This window comes from Manihot esculenta, chromosome 8, assembly GCF_001659605.2.
Source record: "Manihot esculenta cultivar AM560-2 chromosome 8, M.esculenta_v8, whole genome shotgun sequence".
NCBI classification, from domain to species: domain Eukaryota; kingdom Viridiplantae; phylum Streptophyta; class Magnoliopsida; order Malpighiales; family Euphorbiaceae; genus Manihot; species Manihot esculenta.
This window is the reverse complement of record NC_035168.2, coordinates 19,309,186-19,328,915: the sequence shown is the minus strand read 5'-3', so window position 1 is coordinate 19,328,915 and position 19,730 is coordinate 19,309,186. Positions and strand designations below refer to the sequence as shown.

The following is a 19,730-nucleotide window of genomic DNA, read 5'->3' as shown; positions in this document are numbered from 1 at the left end:
GAGACCCAGCGGCCATTAATAAAAATATAAAATCTTGGGTTTATTTTATAAAAAAAATTAAATAAATTTTTTTAAAATTATACATATTTTTTATTTAAAAAAATTATAAGTTAAAAAAATAATCCTTTTTATTTAAAATAAAAAATAAAAAATAAATAATTAAATTAAATTTTTACAAAATTTTAAATTTCAACATAAAGTTTGACTCTACGGATATGAAAGAATTAGTAAATTTTTAATAATTTAGAGATGTTATAGTAATTTTCCTTTCAAATGCTAAATTTGAGTTGCCTAATGGCTTTCAGACTTCGCGCCGGTGGAATGCGGATTAATTGGTTCTTCTGGTTTCGTTTCTCCAAATTCAATAGCTAAAAGGCTATTTTCCATGGCTGCTTCTGCTTCTCTATCTAATCCAAGCAACATCGACAATACTTGCTCATCTTATTTTCAGAAGACAGTTGAGAGCTTTTTCTCTTCTTTCTCAGTGCTATTTTTCTCTTCAATTTCATGCTTTCCTCCACTCTTCATTTGCTTAATCTTTCTTTTCTCTATGAAATAAGGTTTCATTGTGTGATTGGTGGTTGATAAAGGCCGACGAGGACTTCCAAGGGAAGAGGCTTGCTGTTGCCGGCGTCACTTCAAGAGAGTAGGAGCTTCCTCTTTTCTTTTCCAGGGTTTATACCCTTTTGTCTTAGGGTTTTTCTTTGAATTGTGTCATAATGAAATTTATTCAAAAACCTGGTTTTAGTTGCTTTGAATTGATTAATTACTGGCCATTTTGGAAATCAAAGTAGTAGTATGCCTCAGGCAACGAGCTGTGCGTGTATTTCATTCTGCGCCCATTACCAAAAGACACGATGTGTTCACTCTTGAAACAGCTGATGGTATTGTTGTCATTTTCCAAGGCTTCATTAACAGGACACGCACAATTGAAAATGGCTTCCCTTCTGAGGTCTGCCGATTTTTCCCTCATTAATTTTTTTAAATATTGTGCCTCTGCATTTGTGCTTTCTTTATATCTTTCTGCATATGATTTAAATTTCTAAACTTTAATAATCAATATTTGCTTTTTATGGCATAGGAGCATCATATTTTAAAAGTATTCTCTATTAGATTATAGTGCTTGTATCTTTTTATTTGGCATAAACATACTGCACATGATCTTTATGACTTATAGTAAAGAGGTGTCACCGAAATTACCTTACACAGTTATATCAATTGTCATTTGCAATTTCTGATATCCCGAATTGGAGCATTATGGAAGCTCTCTTCATGAAAACTTCTTATTGACAAAATAGTTAAGATAAATTCCTGTGAATACAGTGATGGAGACAGCAATAACTAAGTCTTATCACAAAGTAGTTGGGGTTGCTAAGCTATAGGGATCCTATTATGTCATTGTGAATACAATGACATACTTTTAGCATTTCTCATGTCTGTATTGTACTTTATTGAGAGCGTGTGTTTATTGCATGTGTTGCTCATTCAAACATCATGAAACAATAGCAGATTTTGATGGCTTAATTTTATCCATGGTCTTTGAACTTACAATCAAGTTCAGCCTACTCACTAAACTTCAATTTTTATCAACAGTTTATATCTCAAGAAATTCACTAATGCTAGTTTTAGGTAGAATTTTAGTCAAAACCTTAACATGATAATCCAGTAAAAATTTTCCAATATATTTCTACAAATTAAACCATAAGCAACATGGTAATAAACAACTTTGAGTCATATTAAGTCTATCTTTTAAATCAGACTTGAAATTTATACATTTTGTTCATTCTAGCAGGTTTTCAGTCATTTCTTGTTTGGTTTCCCACCTTATTGGGAAGAATATGCTGACAATTGTTTCAAACAAGCTGTTAATTCTGATGTTAATTCTCAGAACACCTTGGATGTTGATGAGCCCATCACTGATCAAGGTTGTAACGTATGGAGTTTCAATTTATTAGAGCACACAATTTGTTTGATCTTTTTCGGTATCACCTATCAGGCGATTCTGGAAATTTCACCAGTATTTTTTTGCATACTTAAAGTTGTATCTGTTTGCAGGCTTAGAAGATGTTAGGCCAACTCCATGTAAAAACAAGGATACTAGTGATAATGAATGTTATATCAAGGTTTGTTCTCTTGACGTGTCTAAGAAGTATATTGTTGATGCCTCAAAGGATTCTGATTTGGACAAGGATGCAATTGAGCTTATGAGTTCAGTTAAAAACATTAGTACCTATTCCGGTGTCCTAAATGATAAACTTATTGCAAAACTTTCAATTTCCCAAAATGAATCCCATCCTAGTATTTTTGTTTGTCCAAGAGACAATGATGACACTGTTGATAATATGGAGCATGATGCTGCAAAAAACCTTCCACCATCAACAAGTTGTCTTACAAATGTGGTTGATTCAATGAATGATAATATAGCAGTAGAAGCAAGACTTTTAAGCTATCATTCAATAGGATCTTCTGGAATGATATATGATACAAGAAGTGGTAAGGAAAGCCAGAAGATGTGCACTAGAAAGTCAAAGAATAAGGAATCAGTTAGTTTGGAAAGTAATACTATCAAGGAAAATGCATCCGAAGAATGTTCAGTATCCAATTCTGCTTATATGGACAACCTCATTGTATCTGAATTTGACAACACAGAAACAGCTGGAGCTGAAGGCTTGGTACTGACTCTTTGCCCAAAGAGTTTGAAGAAGGAAAATCAGAACAAGGGAAAAAAGGGTGGAATGAAGAGTGGAAGTAAAAATTTCTCGACTGGTTCCATGCCTCGGGATTTGGAGGCTGTATTGGGATGTATTGGTGAGGGAGAAGTAATATGTGAAGAATCTTTGTTAAGGTCAACAACTGCTGTAAATTCTGATATTTTGAAACAACCATCAAATAATTTTCAGGTGACTGTATGTTCTACAGTGCAGACGGTTGCAAAAGAGAACGAGGATGCTCCATCTATGGTAGAAAGTAGTCCAGTGAATGCTATTCCAAGTGATTCTGGTTCTCGAAAATGTAGTACGCCTTTGAGGGATTTGAAAGATAATAAGAAGCAGAAATCCATTTCTGGATGCTCAGTGAATCACAAAAGCAAAGAGTTGATATCAGAGGTTGATGAGCATCTAGATGGAAGCAAACTGAAGAAGCGTTCACATTCTACTTTTCAGGCAGAAAAGGAAATATCGCAGAAAATGCTGAGTGCTGCAAGAATTTTGAGAAATTTGTCAGGGACTGTGGGAAGCAAAGAGAAGAGTGAACAAGTTTCAGTCAATAAAGGAGGTTCATCCATGAAGAAAGCTAGAAGGAAGATTATCTTTGATGCACAAGTAAACTCTTCTAAATCTTCTGTATGTTGTTGCTTGCTTTCATGTATGTGAAATAGCTCCATGCTTATGTGGCACCTAGTTTTGTTGCTTCTGCAAAGTGTCTTTACTCTTTTGAGAGAAGTGATTATAAAGTACTTACATGGTTTTTCTTAGGTCTATATTTTGGCTTTTCAGGTGGATGCATCTTCTGCACATTTTTGTACTCCTAAAGCTGCACTTTCCTGTTTCATTTTATTTTATCGTTTGTTTACTCATGCCTTTTGTACGCACTCCTGTACATATTTGGAATCTTAATCAATACATTATGTTTGCTGTTGTGTTTAAATTTTGGTAATGTGTCCTAGTGTTTAAGAAATAAAATATACCAAATTGGCTTCGCTATCATGGTTGGAATGGACATTGACATTAGAGTTTTACTTGGGTTGCATGGATTATTTTGTTGCGGATTGAGCCCTAGCAGATCTACTTCTACAGAAACAGAGAAGAAAATAGAAAAAATAGAAAAATGTAGTGAATAGGAAGAAATAATAGAGAGAAAACATTGAGAAAGAAGTGATCAGAATCTTGATGAATTGTTTTCTTGGATGCCTTTCTCCCGGCTACAGATCTGTTATCTATACAGCTTATTGTTTCAGTTATAACTGTTCCGGCCCACCTAACTTCTTTTTTGAACAACTGTAGCTCATCCTCGTTTACTACTACTACAATTTTACATTGTTGCAACTTTTATTCCTTCACTTGCTTATTATGTTTCTTCTTGAACTTGATTCTTCTTATTCTCTTGTATGTGATAATACCTCCCCATGAGAACATTTTTGTCTTGGAAAATGTTCAAAATCCAAGAATTAGGCCAGAAGAAAATAGGTGTCCTAGGGGTGAAGCCAGAAAATTGAGCCGATGGGGTAAAAAGCAATTCTGTTGTGCTTAATTTAAAAGAAAAAGTATTTTATGAGATAAGAAACTATTTACTGATGTAAAAAAATAATGATGCATGTAAATTTTCATTATATAATAATGATTGAGTAGAAAAAGAAAATGATAAACTCTAGCTATAGTATTGAATTACAATTGTTTATTGATATAAAAAAATTATGCATGTAAATTTTCAATATACAATAATAATTGAGTAAAAATAAAAAATAATAAATTCTAGCTATAATATTAAATTACAATTGTCCTAGATGATCTTTCTTTTCTTTTTTGGGAGTAGGGATGGAGGAAAGGGGGCTTTGCATAACTAAAGAGGTATAAACAAACCGAGCTGACTTGAACTTTGAAGAGCTTGAGTTTGGTTGAAAAGCCAAATATTAATAAGCTTAGACTTAGTTCCTTTAGTAAATGACCTAGTGAGCCAAGTTTTTATCAAGCTGAGTTTCAAATAGTTTACGAACAATTCAATTTATTTGTACTGCTAATAAGTTCTAGTATAAAATTAATAAGTTTAAAACTAAATAATTTTAATTAAATAAGCATATGCACGATCCCACTTGTGAACTTGTAAACAAACAAACTCTCAAGTTTTAATAAAGGGTGTAATTGAATCGAGCGGAGCTAAGTTTTAGAAGGCTAAGACTCAATTCATGAAAATTTATGTGGGCTTGAGGTCAAGCTCGATTCTCCTATAATATTGAACTCAGTCTGCTCAACGAGTTTGTTTGCGAGCCTACTTGACAAGTCAACTCAAGGAACCAACTTGCAAGTCTGCTTATGAACTTGAAAATAAGCCAAGCTCATGAGCTTTAATAAGCCGACTACTGAGCTCAAACTCAGTTTATTTCACAAATTTAATCATCGGTGTAGATAATAGTAACAGGTCTATAATAGCTGTAATGTAATGGTAATGTTCGGTGCTATGAAACCCAAACCCAATGCTCCTTAATCCTCATGTTTGTTATGTCAAATGAATATTGAAACAATGAAACAGGTGCAAGCCTTAGAAGCAATTTTGAGAATCAATTACAGCAAAGAAATCAGTTGCAGCAACAACAACAGTATTATCATGGGTTATTATCCTCTTCAACCATTAATAATCGTCCGGGGATGGATAATATTATGGCTGTTACAGATGCGGTTGTTAATAGTTTCAAAAAGGTTATTTCTTTGCTGGGTCGCACCACAAGAATTGGCCATGCTCGATTTCGTAGAGCCTCCGTGTCTCCTGCTTTTGCTACTCAAGAACGACTGCAGCAACCACAACTGCAGCAGCAGCAACAACAACAAGTTCAAGATCCAGGACCTACTGGTTAACCTATTAGTTCTTAGACAACAGAGCAAGGCTCTGCCTTTAGAGTTTACCAATCGACCCCAATTCATCGGCTTTCTCTTTTGCCCCAAGGCTCCTCTTTTAGTTGCAAAGAATGGGTTTTCAGAAAGGAATGAGATTCAGCCTTCTATCAATTGTTTCATGCCTACTGAGCCAAGGCGTCATACACGACCTTGGATCTTGCAAACAGTAGGTAGACCAACTGAAGCAAGGACTAGTGAAGCAATGACTAGCAGTGGATCTGGATCTGGAACATTGGATCCTTTTCACTCTGACTATGTAACCTGTACTGTGCCTATGAACTCGTCCTAAGCTAAGGCAAAAGCGGATTCTCCGACTATGAGATTTATACCGGATTAAACCAATGAATTGGAACGAATAAACTCGACTGACCAAGAAAAACAAGTTCCAGAGGCATCTTCCATTCATATCGATTTGGGTTTTTCCGCACCATATTTTGATCTGCCTCTTCTTCGATCCGGAATTCCCAGCAAATCCTTGACTCCTCGAATACAATGAGATTTCACACCTGGTGAATCCTTTACTCTACCTCCTCTTACTAAGACCGAATGTTCCTGCAAATTATGACCTTCGCCTGGAATGTGAGCAAATATATCATGCCAAAAGGAAATAGTGAAGATATGGAAATAGTGAAGATATGATGGAGAAAAAAGAAGGAAAAGAGAAAGAAAAGAAAAGGAGAATCAACGATGGGCAAAAAGAAATGGAGAGGATATGAAAGAGAAGAAAGATTGAGGGATTTCAGGTTGAGGGTTTTAACATGTTCATTAAGGGCATTTTTGGAAAAAATTCTCACCTCTCACCTTTGACTCTTTAACCAAACGGTAATTTTGGACGGAAGGACTACGAATTTAGACGGAAGGACTACGAATTTGGGCGGAAGGACTATGAATTTGGACGGAAAAAAAGGTGAGGGACTTAAGTGTTGGGTCGCCAAAATAGAAGGACAGAAGTGTTAATTACGTTAAACCTCATGGACTAAAAAGTAATTTTTCCTTTTTATTAATATATTTTTCTTTTTTTAACCCAAAACCTATACATTAATTCTTATTTATCATAACTAATATAGATATTAAATTTATAACTTGTCTCAAATATTGAGCTACAATTAGAATTAACAAATAACTAATAAAACTTAAACATAAAATTTTATGTAAGTTATTTAATAATTAATTTAATAAAGTAGATTTTTGAAATATAGTTTAAAATATGAAAAAATTTGTACAATCTTATAGATCGGCTGAACTAATAGCTTAAAGTATAATTTTAACTCAAAACTAATATCAAAATGATCTTTAATCAATAAAAATTACAAAAAATAAGAAACTACAAGTAAATTATAAAAATAAAAGAAAAAAGATAAATAAATTAATCTTTTAGAAGAAACTAAGAAATAAAATAGTTTATGATGAATCTAAGCTTATAATTGAAAAATGTAGAAAAAAAATGAGTTTTTTTGAGAGAAACGGAAGATAGATTTTGAAAGAAAAGGGCACTGGAATTGTTGGAACTCGTTGCAACCTCAAAATAGCAGAATACATTCTGTTTGGCATATGAATAAAAGGATTGAATTATTGGACCATTACATAACGGCTGTTACCGTTACATAATGGATGTTACATAGGGTAACAAGGAATTGGCCCCACAATTTCCTGTTACATAGCGATCATTACTTTATGTAATGGACGTTATTTGATACTATGGCTCATTTTCTAGATGAGCCGAGCTTGAGTTCAATTGCTCAGTTCGGTTGAGCTGAAATTTGAATAACTTATGAATAACTTGGTTTATTTACACTCCTACATAATTTACTTCATTGTGAATGCTCTCAAAGACATCTTTATCAATATGTAATAAAAAGAATGATTTATAACTGATCTCTCATTTGATTCAATCAAGTTTTCACAATTTTCATTTCAAAAATTCTCATTTAATACTTACAATTGCAACGGTAATATTAACGTTAATTTCATAAATAAGTAAACAAATTGATACATTCGAATTTTATTCGTTTGGACTACCTTTTGGGCGAGATGACCAATTTCCTTAATTTCTTTTTCAAGCCCTAACAGATCTAGTTTTAGAAAAACAGAGAAGAAAACAGGAGAAATAGGAGAAAGTAGAGAGTAGGAACAAATAATCGAGAGAAATTGAGGGGGGAAGTGATCAGAATCTTGTTATTTTCTTGGATGCCTTTATCTCAGCAACAGAACTGTTATTTATACAGCTATTTGCTTGAGTTATAAGTTATAACTAAACCTGCCAACCTAACAGCTCTGATTCCTTCACTTCTCTATTATGTTTCTTCTTGAGCCTGATTCTGTTGATTGTCTTATATGTTACATATTTCTTCAACAGGCCACAGGGTAACTAAAGATCATACTTAAACTACTGTATTCTTTGTTAAATTTTGTGGCTACACCTATATTTCATTTATTGACCCTGTTAAATTTGGGTCAGGCCTAACTCACCCCAAAAGCTAGCTCGAGGGGGAGGATTGCCTATGGCTCATATAAGGGGCACATTACCCCTTTTCACAACCGATGTGGGATTCAACACACTCCCTCACGCCCAGAATTTTTTACTGGTGCGTGGCACATTTATGGGGCGCCCAACATCGGATGGGGAGGCTCTGATACCATGTTAAATTTGTGTTGGGCCTAACTCACCCCAAAAGCTAGCTCAAGGGGAGGAGTGCCTATGGTCCATATAAGGGGCACATTACCTCTTTCCACAACCGATGTGGGATTCAACACACCCCTCACGCCCATAATTTTTTACTGGTGTGTGGCACATTTATAGGGTTTCCAACATCGGATGGGGAGGCTCTGATACCATGTTAAATTTGGGCCAGGCCTAACTCACCTCAAAAGCTAGTTCAAGGGGGAGGAGTGCCTATGGTTCATATAAAGGGCACATTACCCTTTCCACAACCGATGTGGGATTCAACAGACCCCATTTGTTGTCTGTCAGACATTGTTATTCAGGTTTTGCTTTTCATAATGTAATTTTTGAGGCAAAAGATCACTTGAAATTCTGTTTTATTCCAAACACAGTGAACAAGCATAAATAATAGTTCTTACTTTTAACATGATGAGCAGAAACTATAACTTCCACAATAAAGCTGCTTAGTCATCTTAGGACCAAGTCCTTTAAGATTATGATCTCTTTCACGCAAAAATATTGTCAAAGGAAAATGCTAGACACATAGGTACTTCTAGTATCTAAGTACAGGTTCCGCCATCAATTAATCTTGAGTTCTTTTTTTTTCCCTTCAACATTTGTTTGATATGAATCAAATCTTACTTCCTATCTCTTTAGCTTTCTATTCAGTGTTTGCACTTTTTTTGGTGAATGAGTCACCCATTATTGGCTATAAGTTAATAGGTTTTCTCATTCTCTCTTTTTGCTATTTGCATTTTCTGCTTTGCATTTACTTGCCCTGCTACTATTTATTTTTGTATATATTTACTTGTATTCCATCTTTATATTTATTCCTTTTAATTTGATTTTCTAGGCAACTCCTCTTACTGGGGAAAGGAAAGAGAAAACTTGTGTTTTCTCTCCAGAATCCTTGAGTCTTAAAAGATCGAGAGCAGGTGAGTTTGCTTTGCATAATGGGAATAACACCTAAAATTCAAAATAAGATATTACATTGAGCATCTCTATGAAAAAGGGGTTTGCCATGGCCTCACTCTCATTCCTCTCCCTCTCCTTCTTCCCTCCCACACAAGCCTTTTCTCCCCCTTTCTGTTTACAGCTTTCCTTTTTGAAATAGCTGCCTGCAAAATAATGTTACACTGAAAATGAAAATGAATTATGCCCTTCCATATTTTTGTGGTACTATTCAGCTGACTATACACTTTATACAGATTTGATGGATGGAGTTATTTTCTTGAAGTTTTTACTTTATATATATGATTTGACAACAATTTAACTTCCTTTCTTCCACTTTTTTGGTTAAATGTTCTTGAATTCGTGAATTTTGAAGATGACCATATTTTAAAGCATGTTTCCCATCATGACTGTGGAAATAAGTAACAAATATTTATCTCTTGGATGTCTAAATACCTATATAACCCCATGTTGCCGTAATTGTGCCTGCTTAACTGTTCAACTAATTTGCATGGTGCAGGCAGACTACTTTTACCTACACTAGAATTCTGGCGCAATCAAATTCCAGTTTATGATGCGGTTAGTTATGAATCTGGCTTCTAATTTCAAGTTTGAGATTTTGATGACATCTGTGTGATTTGAGTAGAAATTGCCTACTTGGTGAAACAGTTTATCTGCTTAGAAAAGTCAACCATAAAGACTGCATTTGGTCTCTGTTTTTTGCGTGTATTCTGGTCAAGATTTTCTTTTTTGCTAAAGAGTTGCGTCATGGGGATAAATCTGAGGAACTAAAAAAGTAAGGGACTCAACTTTTCCAAGCATGTACATAGTGAGTTTGACAACAAATGTGATAATAATTTTGCTGGGAGTGCAGAGTATTGACACACATGCTTTTGGATGCAAACATGTAGAGATACTGGTCATTTTATGTTCAGTTTGCATGGTTTTATAACATTTACAAGGAGTTCATGTCACATCACTTCTTAAAAGTGACATATGATTGAATGAAACCGTTAAGAGTTATATGAATCCTTTACATGGTTCAACTATATACAAGTTGCAAAATTCATGATGCTGAGGCTCTTTTGATTCATATGCAGGGTGGAATTCATTATGTTATTTTCATTATGTCAGTCTCTCCTCATGTATCTAGCAGTCATAATTTTATGTATCTATGCATCTGAACCTTTGTATTTTTTGGCTTGGGGTTATGGGGAACATGAAATAATTTTCCTCCATTTCAGGATCGTAATATCACTGGAATCCAGGAAGAATTTAGAGCTTCTAGAGGTATGTCTTTTTTGAAATATGGACTCAATTTGGCTCATTTTGTCTAGATGAAATGGAGGCTGTTCTGTCATTGGTGGTGTTCTGATGGTACCATTATGCGAGTACCACATACAGCACTCTTGAACAAAATTACTGCTTTTGGTTGGAGAACCAGTGGTTATTAACAATTCACTTGCCCTAGATTCTCTCTCTCTTATTCTGTGCGTTGGAAGCGGTGGGGAGTTCCAGTGGGAGGTTTTTGGTACTTTGGTCTGATTTTGAATTATAGACAATGTTCCAATTTCCGTTAAATGTATGGATACTATTTAAATATTCAATATTCGTCATAAGATTTGTAATTGTAGCCATTAGCTTACAAGCAGTACATTTTGTTGGTTTTTCATTGACTTGCAAGCCACTGGATTTTTAACATAAACTGCTACTTGTTTTGTGGTTGAATTTGTAATTAGGGTGCAACTCTGAGCCTCAGATGAGAAGCAGCAAAAGAAAAGGCAAATCACCTAAGCGCCATTAAAAGGCAAGCTCAGGGAATAAAGAAGTAGATAGTTGTTTTGTGGTTGGTTGCTGCTTGTAATTTCATAACTTAAGATGATAATTAGAGATCATGTAGATGTATGTACAAGGAAGAGACGTTTTCTCGTATTTGCCTTTTGCTTTGGCCTTCACTGTATAATGTTTTTGTCAAAAGATCTGATCCCAAATGCAATCGTATCTGTCAAGTAGTTTCCAGATTGCCTGCCTAAATGTTTATCTCTCTGTTTCTTTTCAAATGCATATCTCTGGTTCTGTTTTTCTGTTTAGTAATCAAAACCAACCCCTTGTTTGGACATGGGAAAATGGGGAAGAAAATAAGTAGTGAAAAGTAATGGAGGGTTTTTACTTTACTTTTGGAAGGGAGATGAAAATAGAGGGGGAAAGGAATTTGGAAAGAAAATAGTAAAAGTGGAGGGATTTTGCTTTGAAATGAGTGAAATTATATATCTAAGTGTACCAAGTGCTGGTTTGGTCCATATAGGAAGTTCTTGTACAAGCGGGTGACTAGGATCATGAATCAAGGAGAACACCACAAAGGAGCCAGAAACAACTTGCTGAATTAACACCACAGCACTATCCCAAAGAATTTTGTTTCGAGTGCCCAAAGATTCCAAAGCAAAGCACTTCTACGATGGGCAACCTCTACTGGTTGAGACACGATCTCATGAAAATAGAATTCAGGAAATGAAAGAGATTGTACACGCGAAGATTGAAGGTCAATCAACTTCCAGCATTCTAAAGCAAACGAGCATTAAGAAATACATGCTTAATAGATTCAACACCTGAGCGAAAAAGGCCATTAGCACCTCGATCCTGCTAATTATCTTTAGTTGGAAGAATATTGTGTATTGCACACCACATGAAATTCTTCATTTTCGATGGAATTGATAATGTCCAAACCTTTTTCCAATCACTAAATTAAATGCCACATTGTAGCCTGACTTTACAGGATACTCACCACTGCGGGTATAATGCCAAATTAAATCATCTTGCCATATTAGCCCAACAAAGTGGTAGTTTCATAATTTTCTCAACATCCACAAGTAACAATAAATTATAGAGCAATAAATAGTTCCATTGACATGCATCATCTGAAAATAAATCCCAAACTAGTAAGTGCCCAAACCCGACATAACCGATGATGGAACATGAAATCTGTCAAGTCTGCATGGAAAATAGGTTAAGCAGCTAACAAACTTCTCCAAATAAAACTAGCGTTATTACCCAAGCGCCCAAGTTTCATTTCATTTCATTTATATAGGGTGTTAGCTTTTTCTAAGTTTGACAAATCTCAAAATTAATTAACTTTTAGATATAAACATTCTTTTTAAACTTTGAAAATAAATTAATCACATAAATATAATTTTATATATATATATGTAAAAGTTGTATAATTAATAGTTTAAGGGCATTTAAATATATATGATTAAATTAAATATATGAAAAATTGTATATTTAAGAATATTAATAAAAAAACACACACACATATATATATATATAATCGATCGACTTCAATTACCTAATTCAGTACAGGTTCAGTATTATTCTAAATTCCAATATTTGTTCAAAAAAAAAGAAAAGAAAAGAAAAGAAAAGGAATTGTATCAAAACAATAAAATGAATTGACATACACCCATTTGCAATCCTTTAAAGGGCATTTGGGCAAATGGAAATAAGTATCCAACTCTATTCATTCTGCAGGATTAATGCAGCAGACCTAAATGCTACTGAAGAGGCCACCATGATAAAGACTTCATTTCTTTCTCTCTTTTTTTTTCCCGAAATAAAGACTTCATTAATTCTACTAATATGTCACCTATCATCTCAAGCAAAGGTTCTGCAGATTTGTACCGCTGAGAAGGAAACATAGATTTCTTTTCCCACCATTACATCCCTTGTCTAAACTCCACAAGGAGAAGAATTTGCTTTGAGGCCTAAATTGAGAATTAACTTGCAAAATCATGAACTTGATTCACACACCAAGATTACATTGAAACACCATTCAAGCTGTGAAAAATGAATATAGGTATAAAATTCAACACTACATCATTGGTTGATTTCAGAGAGTAACTTTTCAAGTGCATCATTTGCAAGAGGGATGTATAAACAATCTTGGCCATCACTACGCCTTCTCGTCTTCACCAACTCGTGATCTTTGAATTCTGTCAAATGGGAGTTGAGAGTAACCTGGCTGCTCACAAGGAAGCGCTCTCGAGAGACTGTATATAGATTATCAAAAGGCATGCCTGAAGATCACAAAGAAATGGAATATATAAGATTTCAAATATGAAACATAATGTTTCCAAACCATAACTAGGTACTTGCCTTCTTCTTCGGGGTGAGACAATTGATATTCTGCAAGAATTTTGAAGACACTCTGAGCATTGGGCGTCAAACTCTGTAAAACAATAGCAGCTGTTTTGGCGCTCTGGCTCGTGCTGCTGTGTGCAAGAATCAAAGGAAAGAAGATTCCTTCAATTTTATATGGTGCAAAGGTGGGAACATGATACCAATACCAATTAAATTGTGTGTGAATCATCTTCTTGTCCCACACTAGAAAAAGAAAAAAACCCAGGATGAGCTTGTTAGCTTCAAAGATACTGCAAAACTAAATATGAACAATTGCACATGATATGAAAAAATGGATGAAGTAAAAAAGCAAACAAAGACTATCATTTTACAGAAAATATTCTCCTAAACATAATATGAAAAAAGACATGATTACAGAACAATCCAAATGTCTGCCAACAATCGTAACTTCAATTTCTTTTGATTTTGGCAATTTAGGCCTAATTTGTCCCAATTTTATGTAATTTTATCCAAGGCCCAGAATTGATTTGGGAGAAGTGTGTTCTTGATGACATGGAGTGCCACCTGTTGCACCATGTCAACAACAACATTAACAACAAATCTTTCGATTCACATATTCACAGGAAAATAATTTGGAACTTTGAGAATGTTTGGCATTGGTTTTATAATTTTCTGAGCACCATTAAATTTTTAGCAAATTTTTAAAACTTACAAAAAAAAAAAAGCAAAATTGGAAAGCCATTCTTTCACTTGCAAGTGGCATGCCATGTTAACAAGAACAGACACCCTCCAAACAGATACCAAAATTGGAGAAATTAGACCTAAATTGCCAAAATGGAAAAATTGGATTAAATTGCAAAGCAAAAAGTTACAATTTTTTTTTGTAATTAGCGCTTGAAAAAATGGATAACTTCAAAGATATTGATCAATGGGACATTTCCCCCCTCATTAAAGGGCCTGAATTACTTCATTTCAAGCAAAATGAATGAAAGTCACTTTTTAAACTTTCACAAATTTATAAAAATATTAGTTTGAAAACATTGAGTTTGTAACTAATATTGTAATCGAATATCAAAAAATAAGTTATTTTGCCATAAACATTTTCCACAAGGAAGTTATTTCTGCAAACAAATGGAGCCAAATTGTTAGAAGGAAGTTTTGCACCTACCTTGGTGAGAACAAATTAATAGTGCAAAGAGGCATAAATAGATCCACCAATCACAAGACATTCAAAATTTAATTTTCAGGTTTTTATAATTAAGTATACATAATGTCTAGAGCTACCTACATTCCATTGCCTTGATGCATTTGAAGAAAAATGAAGCAAAAAGTTTCACTATCAAGAAACAAGTTCAAGTTTAGTCCAAAAATAATTTCCAAGTTTTGCTCCAAAGGGACAGAGCAACAGCCATAGAATTATCATTAACAAAAGTTTTAACCAAACCAGTAGTGCAATAAGTTAGTAATAGCATGCAATTTGCAACCAACATCTTACCCACAGATAACTGACAATGACAAGAAAACACTTACATAGGGGTGAATTGACATGGTCAATAGAAGCAATGATACGAATATGTGAACAAGAAGCAATTCGTGCAAGATACTGTTGGCTTTCAGAGTCTCTTAACCCAGGCCCATCAATGTTATGAATGGCAACACATACAAAAGAATCATTTTCCTCTGCCTCTGATCTATCCAAAAATGCAAGAATATCATCCACCGATCGAGAATCAAATGGCTGTTGACCTTTAGGTAAAATCCTTGATGAAGTCTTTTGTCTGGTTTTCAACTGATCCCACCAAAGTTCAGCTATAGCTATCATGACCTAAAGTATCACACTGTTTTAAATGAGAATGATGTAAACAAACAGAAAAACAGATGACACAGCATGCCTTGTATGCTTATGTCCAACTTGCAACAAGGAAAAGAAATTATATTAAACATGACAGTAAAAGTACGGAGACTTCAGTATTGACCATGGTAGACATTGTGTTGTTCTTGCAATAGACATTGATGCCATATAGATCATAATTGTAGCTAACAACCAGGCAATAGTGATGCGCAAATTAATCATGTCATTCAGGAATTATGTCCAAGTAAATGGCACCTGTTTTAGATTAACTGACTGAAGATACCCATTGATTACCACTACAGGATATTCTGTCAATGCTGTTGAAGCAAAATCTTCAATTAAGGCCTTCTTAGATCCAAATCCATACATTAGAAGGCCAAAACCACACCTAATTCGTAATAAAGAAAAAAGAAACAAAACATTAATGAGACGTCATTTAATTTTTACAAAGCTTAAACAGTTATATGACAAAACAACCAATAAGCAAAACAAAGACCTGAAACTAGTGAAGACATCTACGCACAACCACAAACTAGTTGCATTGCAAGGATGAGAAACGGGGTCTTAGACTAGAAGCAGTAATGACCTAAACTGCTACGGAATTCACCTCCTTGTAAATCCCTTTGTTGATATCACCAGAATTGTCAATTCCTACTGAACTTGACTCCATCCATATCCTGAACTAGATGTCTATTAATTGCTCCATCTAGCTTATGAACTATTCTTTTGGATAAGAAAGTAAAAACCCTTACAATAATCTCTTCATTCTCCATGTATATCATCTATACTTATGCATCTCTATTTCATTATTGAAACTTATTAGAATATTCATGGCATAATTTTCATAAACTGCACTTTACTAGCTTTTGAATGCAGCAAGAAAAATACGAACCTAAGCTCAAAAACCCATCTGGGAAACATCTTTTTATAACTATTCACGAGAGCAATTATCTCTTTTTCATGCTTTGGTTCAATATTACCTGCAGCTGCTCTCAGCTCCTGTACATAATAAGAAAAATAAAGCATTAATCCTTAAACAGTAGGAAAAGAAGCAAACAATAAGAAATCTTGTTGTTGGGAGAATTCAGAGACAGTACCTGTTCATCAACCAGATCAATATCGGAAATCTTGAGTGTTGATTTCTTACCGGAACTGCCCAACTCTTTAGCGAGAAAGTAATTCCTTGAGAACCCACATTCCTCTTCGTCGACATCGTTAATGTCCATGATTTAAGAAATCAAACTAAGCAAGAAAAGGTTGTACAGGAACCCTGAATAGCTGTGTCGGCTTAGGCACGTTGGCGGGATAATGGCGGGCACTGGCAGTGATGCAGTAGTGGAGAAGAAGGACGACCCAAGTTCTTCCTCCTGGAGTCTTTGCTTGAAGTTTGGATTAGAGCCCAATTTGGGTTCGAGTCCAGTTTGGATTCTGCTTCCTGCTCATGTGTGACCCATTAGAAAATTTAAAATATTTTTTAGTATTTAATAAAATTTAATATATTTAATATGGATATAATTAAAAAATTAATAAAAAAATTATATTTTTTTAATATGTACGATAAAGCAAAATGCACAAAATGATTGCATGGAGTAAAATTTTTTTAAAATTTTAATTTCAATTAAAATTTGTGAATTAAAATTATAAATTTGTTTATTATTTGTTTAAGAAAAGATATCAATCCAATAAATACTAATTATATTTTGTTTGTGAATATATATATATATATTTCATAAATTAAATATTCATTGAGCTAATTATATATTTAAATTTTTTAAACATAATATTATAATATTTATAATTTTAATATCTTACTATAGAATTAAATTATAAAATATATATTATAATCTTTATAATAAAAATATAAACAATATTGAAATGTTTTCTATAATATAATTTTATATTATATTTCAAATATTTTTTCTAATTTATATTTTTTAAAATTTTATTATTATAAATTAGTTTATATATTACAAATAATAAATTAGAGATCAATTAAATTATTATATATTTAAATTTTTAATATATAATATTACATTATTATAATCTTAACAATATATGTTATGATTTTTATAATAAAAATATAAATGTTAAAATATTTTTTATAATATAATTTTATATTATATTTGAAAGTAATATAATGAGTATAAAAACTCTGCAATACAGATTAGATAAAATTAATATATATAAAAATAAAAAGAAAAATAATAATTTTTAGTTATTATAAATAATTTTAAATTTGAAAGTGGATAATATTTTAAGCTTTAGTTAAGAAAATATTAAAATTTATAAATTTATTAATATTTAAAAACTTTAAATTGTATTTAAAATTTTTTAAATTGAATGGTAGTTTTTAATTTGAAGTTAAAATCTATCATATTTTTGTTAAAATTCATAATAATTTAGCCAGAACCAGGGGTGAGCCGTATTCGGTTTAAATTGAAAAAAATGACCGAATCGAACTGATTTAAAAATTTGGTTAAGTTTTTTATACATTTCGGTTCGGTTCGGTTTTTAATTTCAGAAATTTCGGTTATTTCGATTCGGTTCGGTTTTGATTAGAAAAAATCAAAAAAACCAAACCGAACCGATTAGTGATAATAATATATTTTTTTAATAATATAGAGAAATTAAATCATACTAAAATTAAAATATTTTAATTAAATTTTAAAATATTAAAAATAAAGTGTAAAAAATAAAAAAAATTATTAAAAATCGAAACCGATCAAACCGAATCGAATCGAACCGAATCAGACCGGTTCAGTTCGATTCGGTTTCTGACTAAAATCGGTTCGGTTTTCATAAATACTAAAATTTCGGCTTTCGGTTTATTCGGTTCGGTTCGGTTTTAAACCGAACCGACCGAATGCTCACCCCTAGCCAGAACCGGATAAAATTGAGATAATTGTGGTATTGATTGGAGATGTGAAGACCATAAAATTGAAGGATTTAATAGTTAATATTTCATAAATAGTAGATTTTAACTAGTTACAGATTCATAAGATATCAATAATTAAAAAAAATTAAAATACCAATTAACTTCTTATATAAAGGTAATAATTGGGCAGGTGGATGACTGACATGTCAACCAAATGGAGCAAAATAAACCTATATGCAAAATTTTCAAGTTGGTAAAAGTCCTTTAGCCCACAAAAATAGATGATTGTGTATACTATTTTATAGATTTAATATTTATATTTGGATAAATTATATTTTAATCTTTAAATTTTAACATAACTCACGTCAATGTCTATATTTTTAAAATTGAATACTTAAATTCCTCTATAATCAGTTCATCTAAATTAGATGTCCCTCCATTTATTTTTACTATTAAAACTGTGGAAATGTCATTATTATATTTTTTAAATAGATAAATTATGCTTGAATCCTTTAATTTTAGTATAATTAATAGATCGATTCTTATATTTTTAAAAGCGTACTTTTAAATCCTTTTATAATCGGTCTGTACTTATCTATTATACTTTAAACATTTTCATCCTTTATTTTTTATTTGAAAAAATGTTTAAGTCTCCGTTATTTTTTATTTATAATATTTCATTTAATCAATTTTAACACTTTTTTTCTTCAATTTTCATTCATTAAAATATTTCAATATTTATAATTTCAAAACTTTCAAAAAATATTTACAATTTCAGCTATTTTTAAATGATACCAAATAACCTTTAAGTAGGTTATAAATTTTTATAAGCCAATAAAATACACCGAGTAGGACAACCTTGATTGTTGATGCACGATCTCGATTGGCTAATAGACGACTTGGGCAAGTCGATCATCGCTTGATCGGTGAAAGAACGGCAGCACAGTACAAGTTTAGCTGGTTGACTCGGCCTACCGATGGAATAAAAAAGTAATGAGACTGACTGTTATTGTGCCCGCATGGATCCATCTGAGTGAGTATGATGACTGTGCATGACCTGGAGAATGGATGAAAATTGAGTTGCAGTGGTCGTCCATAAAATTTTATATGGGCAAGCATTTACATGGAATAATTAAGCACCACCAATGTGTAGCGAAGATAGGAGCCCGCACCACCATGAGATTGTGCTCGTTGCACTAGAATGATCCCTGCAGGTTAGCATTGAGGTTGGTGGAGGAGCTCGATCGGATCACCCTTGGCAGGTCGACAATCACGAGCTTAGTTTCCACGGAGCATGACAGCCGAATTAAGCAGGTTGATCAAACATCAGTTGACAACTCTGAGTTTGAGTTCCCTAGAGCATGACAATCCGATTAAAAAGAATAGCCAGGTCGACTAAGTTGGCAGGAACCAGTCATCACACATTAAAACTTAAGATTGGCAGGACCAAGTAAAGCAAGTTACTTTGCTGGTCACTCTGAATAGCCTCAAGGTGCCGATGTAGTTGGCCGATCCAGGAATGGCCGAATCGATGGAGAGTATTAGGCTCACTAAAGATCATGATCAAGGTAGCCGATGAAATCGGTTGTCGCTTATATGCCCAAAGCCACCCAGCAAATTCAGGACCATGCAGGGAGGAAGTCTACT

The 19,730-nt window shown here is 33.2% G+C and overlaps 2 protein-coding genes across 3 annotated transcripts; one reads left to right on the top strand and one right to left on the bottom strand.

Moving 5' to 3' along the window:
* The first annotated feature begins 260 nt into the window (after positions 1 to 260).
* Positions 261 to 11,241, top strand: LOC110621035 (kinetochore-associated protein KNL-2 homolog). Of its 2 annotated transcripts, none has more exons than XM_021765053.2 (9): positions 261 to 457; positions 561 to 646; positions 808 to 952; positions 1,793 to 1,925; positions 2,056 to 3,344; positions 9,125 to 9,206; positions 9,743 to 9,801; positions 10,467 to 10,512; positions 10,962 to 11,241. In XM_021765053.2, exons 1-9 carry the CDS (start codon positions 386 to 388, stop codon positions 11,024 to 11,026), a joined length of 1,977 nt encoding a protein of 658 aa, XP_021620745.1. In that variant the 5' UTR covers positions 261 to 385; the 3' UTR covers positions 11,027 to 11,241. The 2 variants fall into 2 exon arrangements, with proteins under 2 accessions (XP_021620745.1, XP_021620747.1); XM_021765055.2 differs by having other exon boundaries at positions 263 to 457; positions 2,056 to 3,323.
* A 1,389-nt stretch (positions 11,242 to 12,630) lies between these two features.
* LOC110620348 (origin of replication complex subunit 2) lies at positions 12,631 to 16,630 on the bottom strand. Its single transcript, XM_021764050.2, has 6 exons — positions 16,306 to 16,630; positions 16,101 to 16,207; positions 15,464 to 15,596; positions 14,887 to 15,181; positions 13,372 to 13,599; positions 12,631 to 13,292 (listed from the first exon to the last, which is right to left on the bottom strand). The coding sequence occupies exons 1-6, from the start codon at positions 16,432 to 16,434 to the stop codon at positions 13,093 to 13,095; spliced, it is 1,092 nt and encodes a 363-aa protein (XP_021619742.1). The 5' UTR covers positions 16,435 to 16,630; the 3' UTR covers positions 12,631 to 13,092.
* Between the last annotated feature and the right edge of the window lie 3,100 nt (positions 16,631 to 19,730).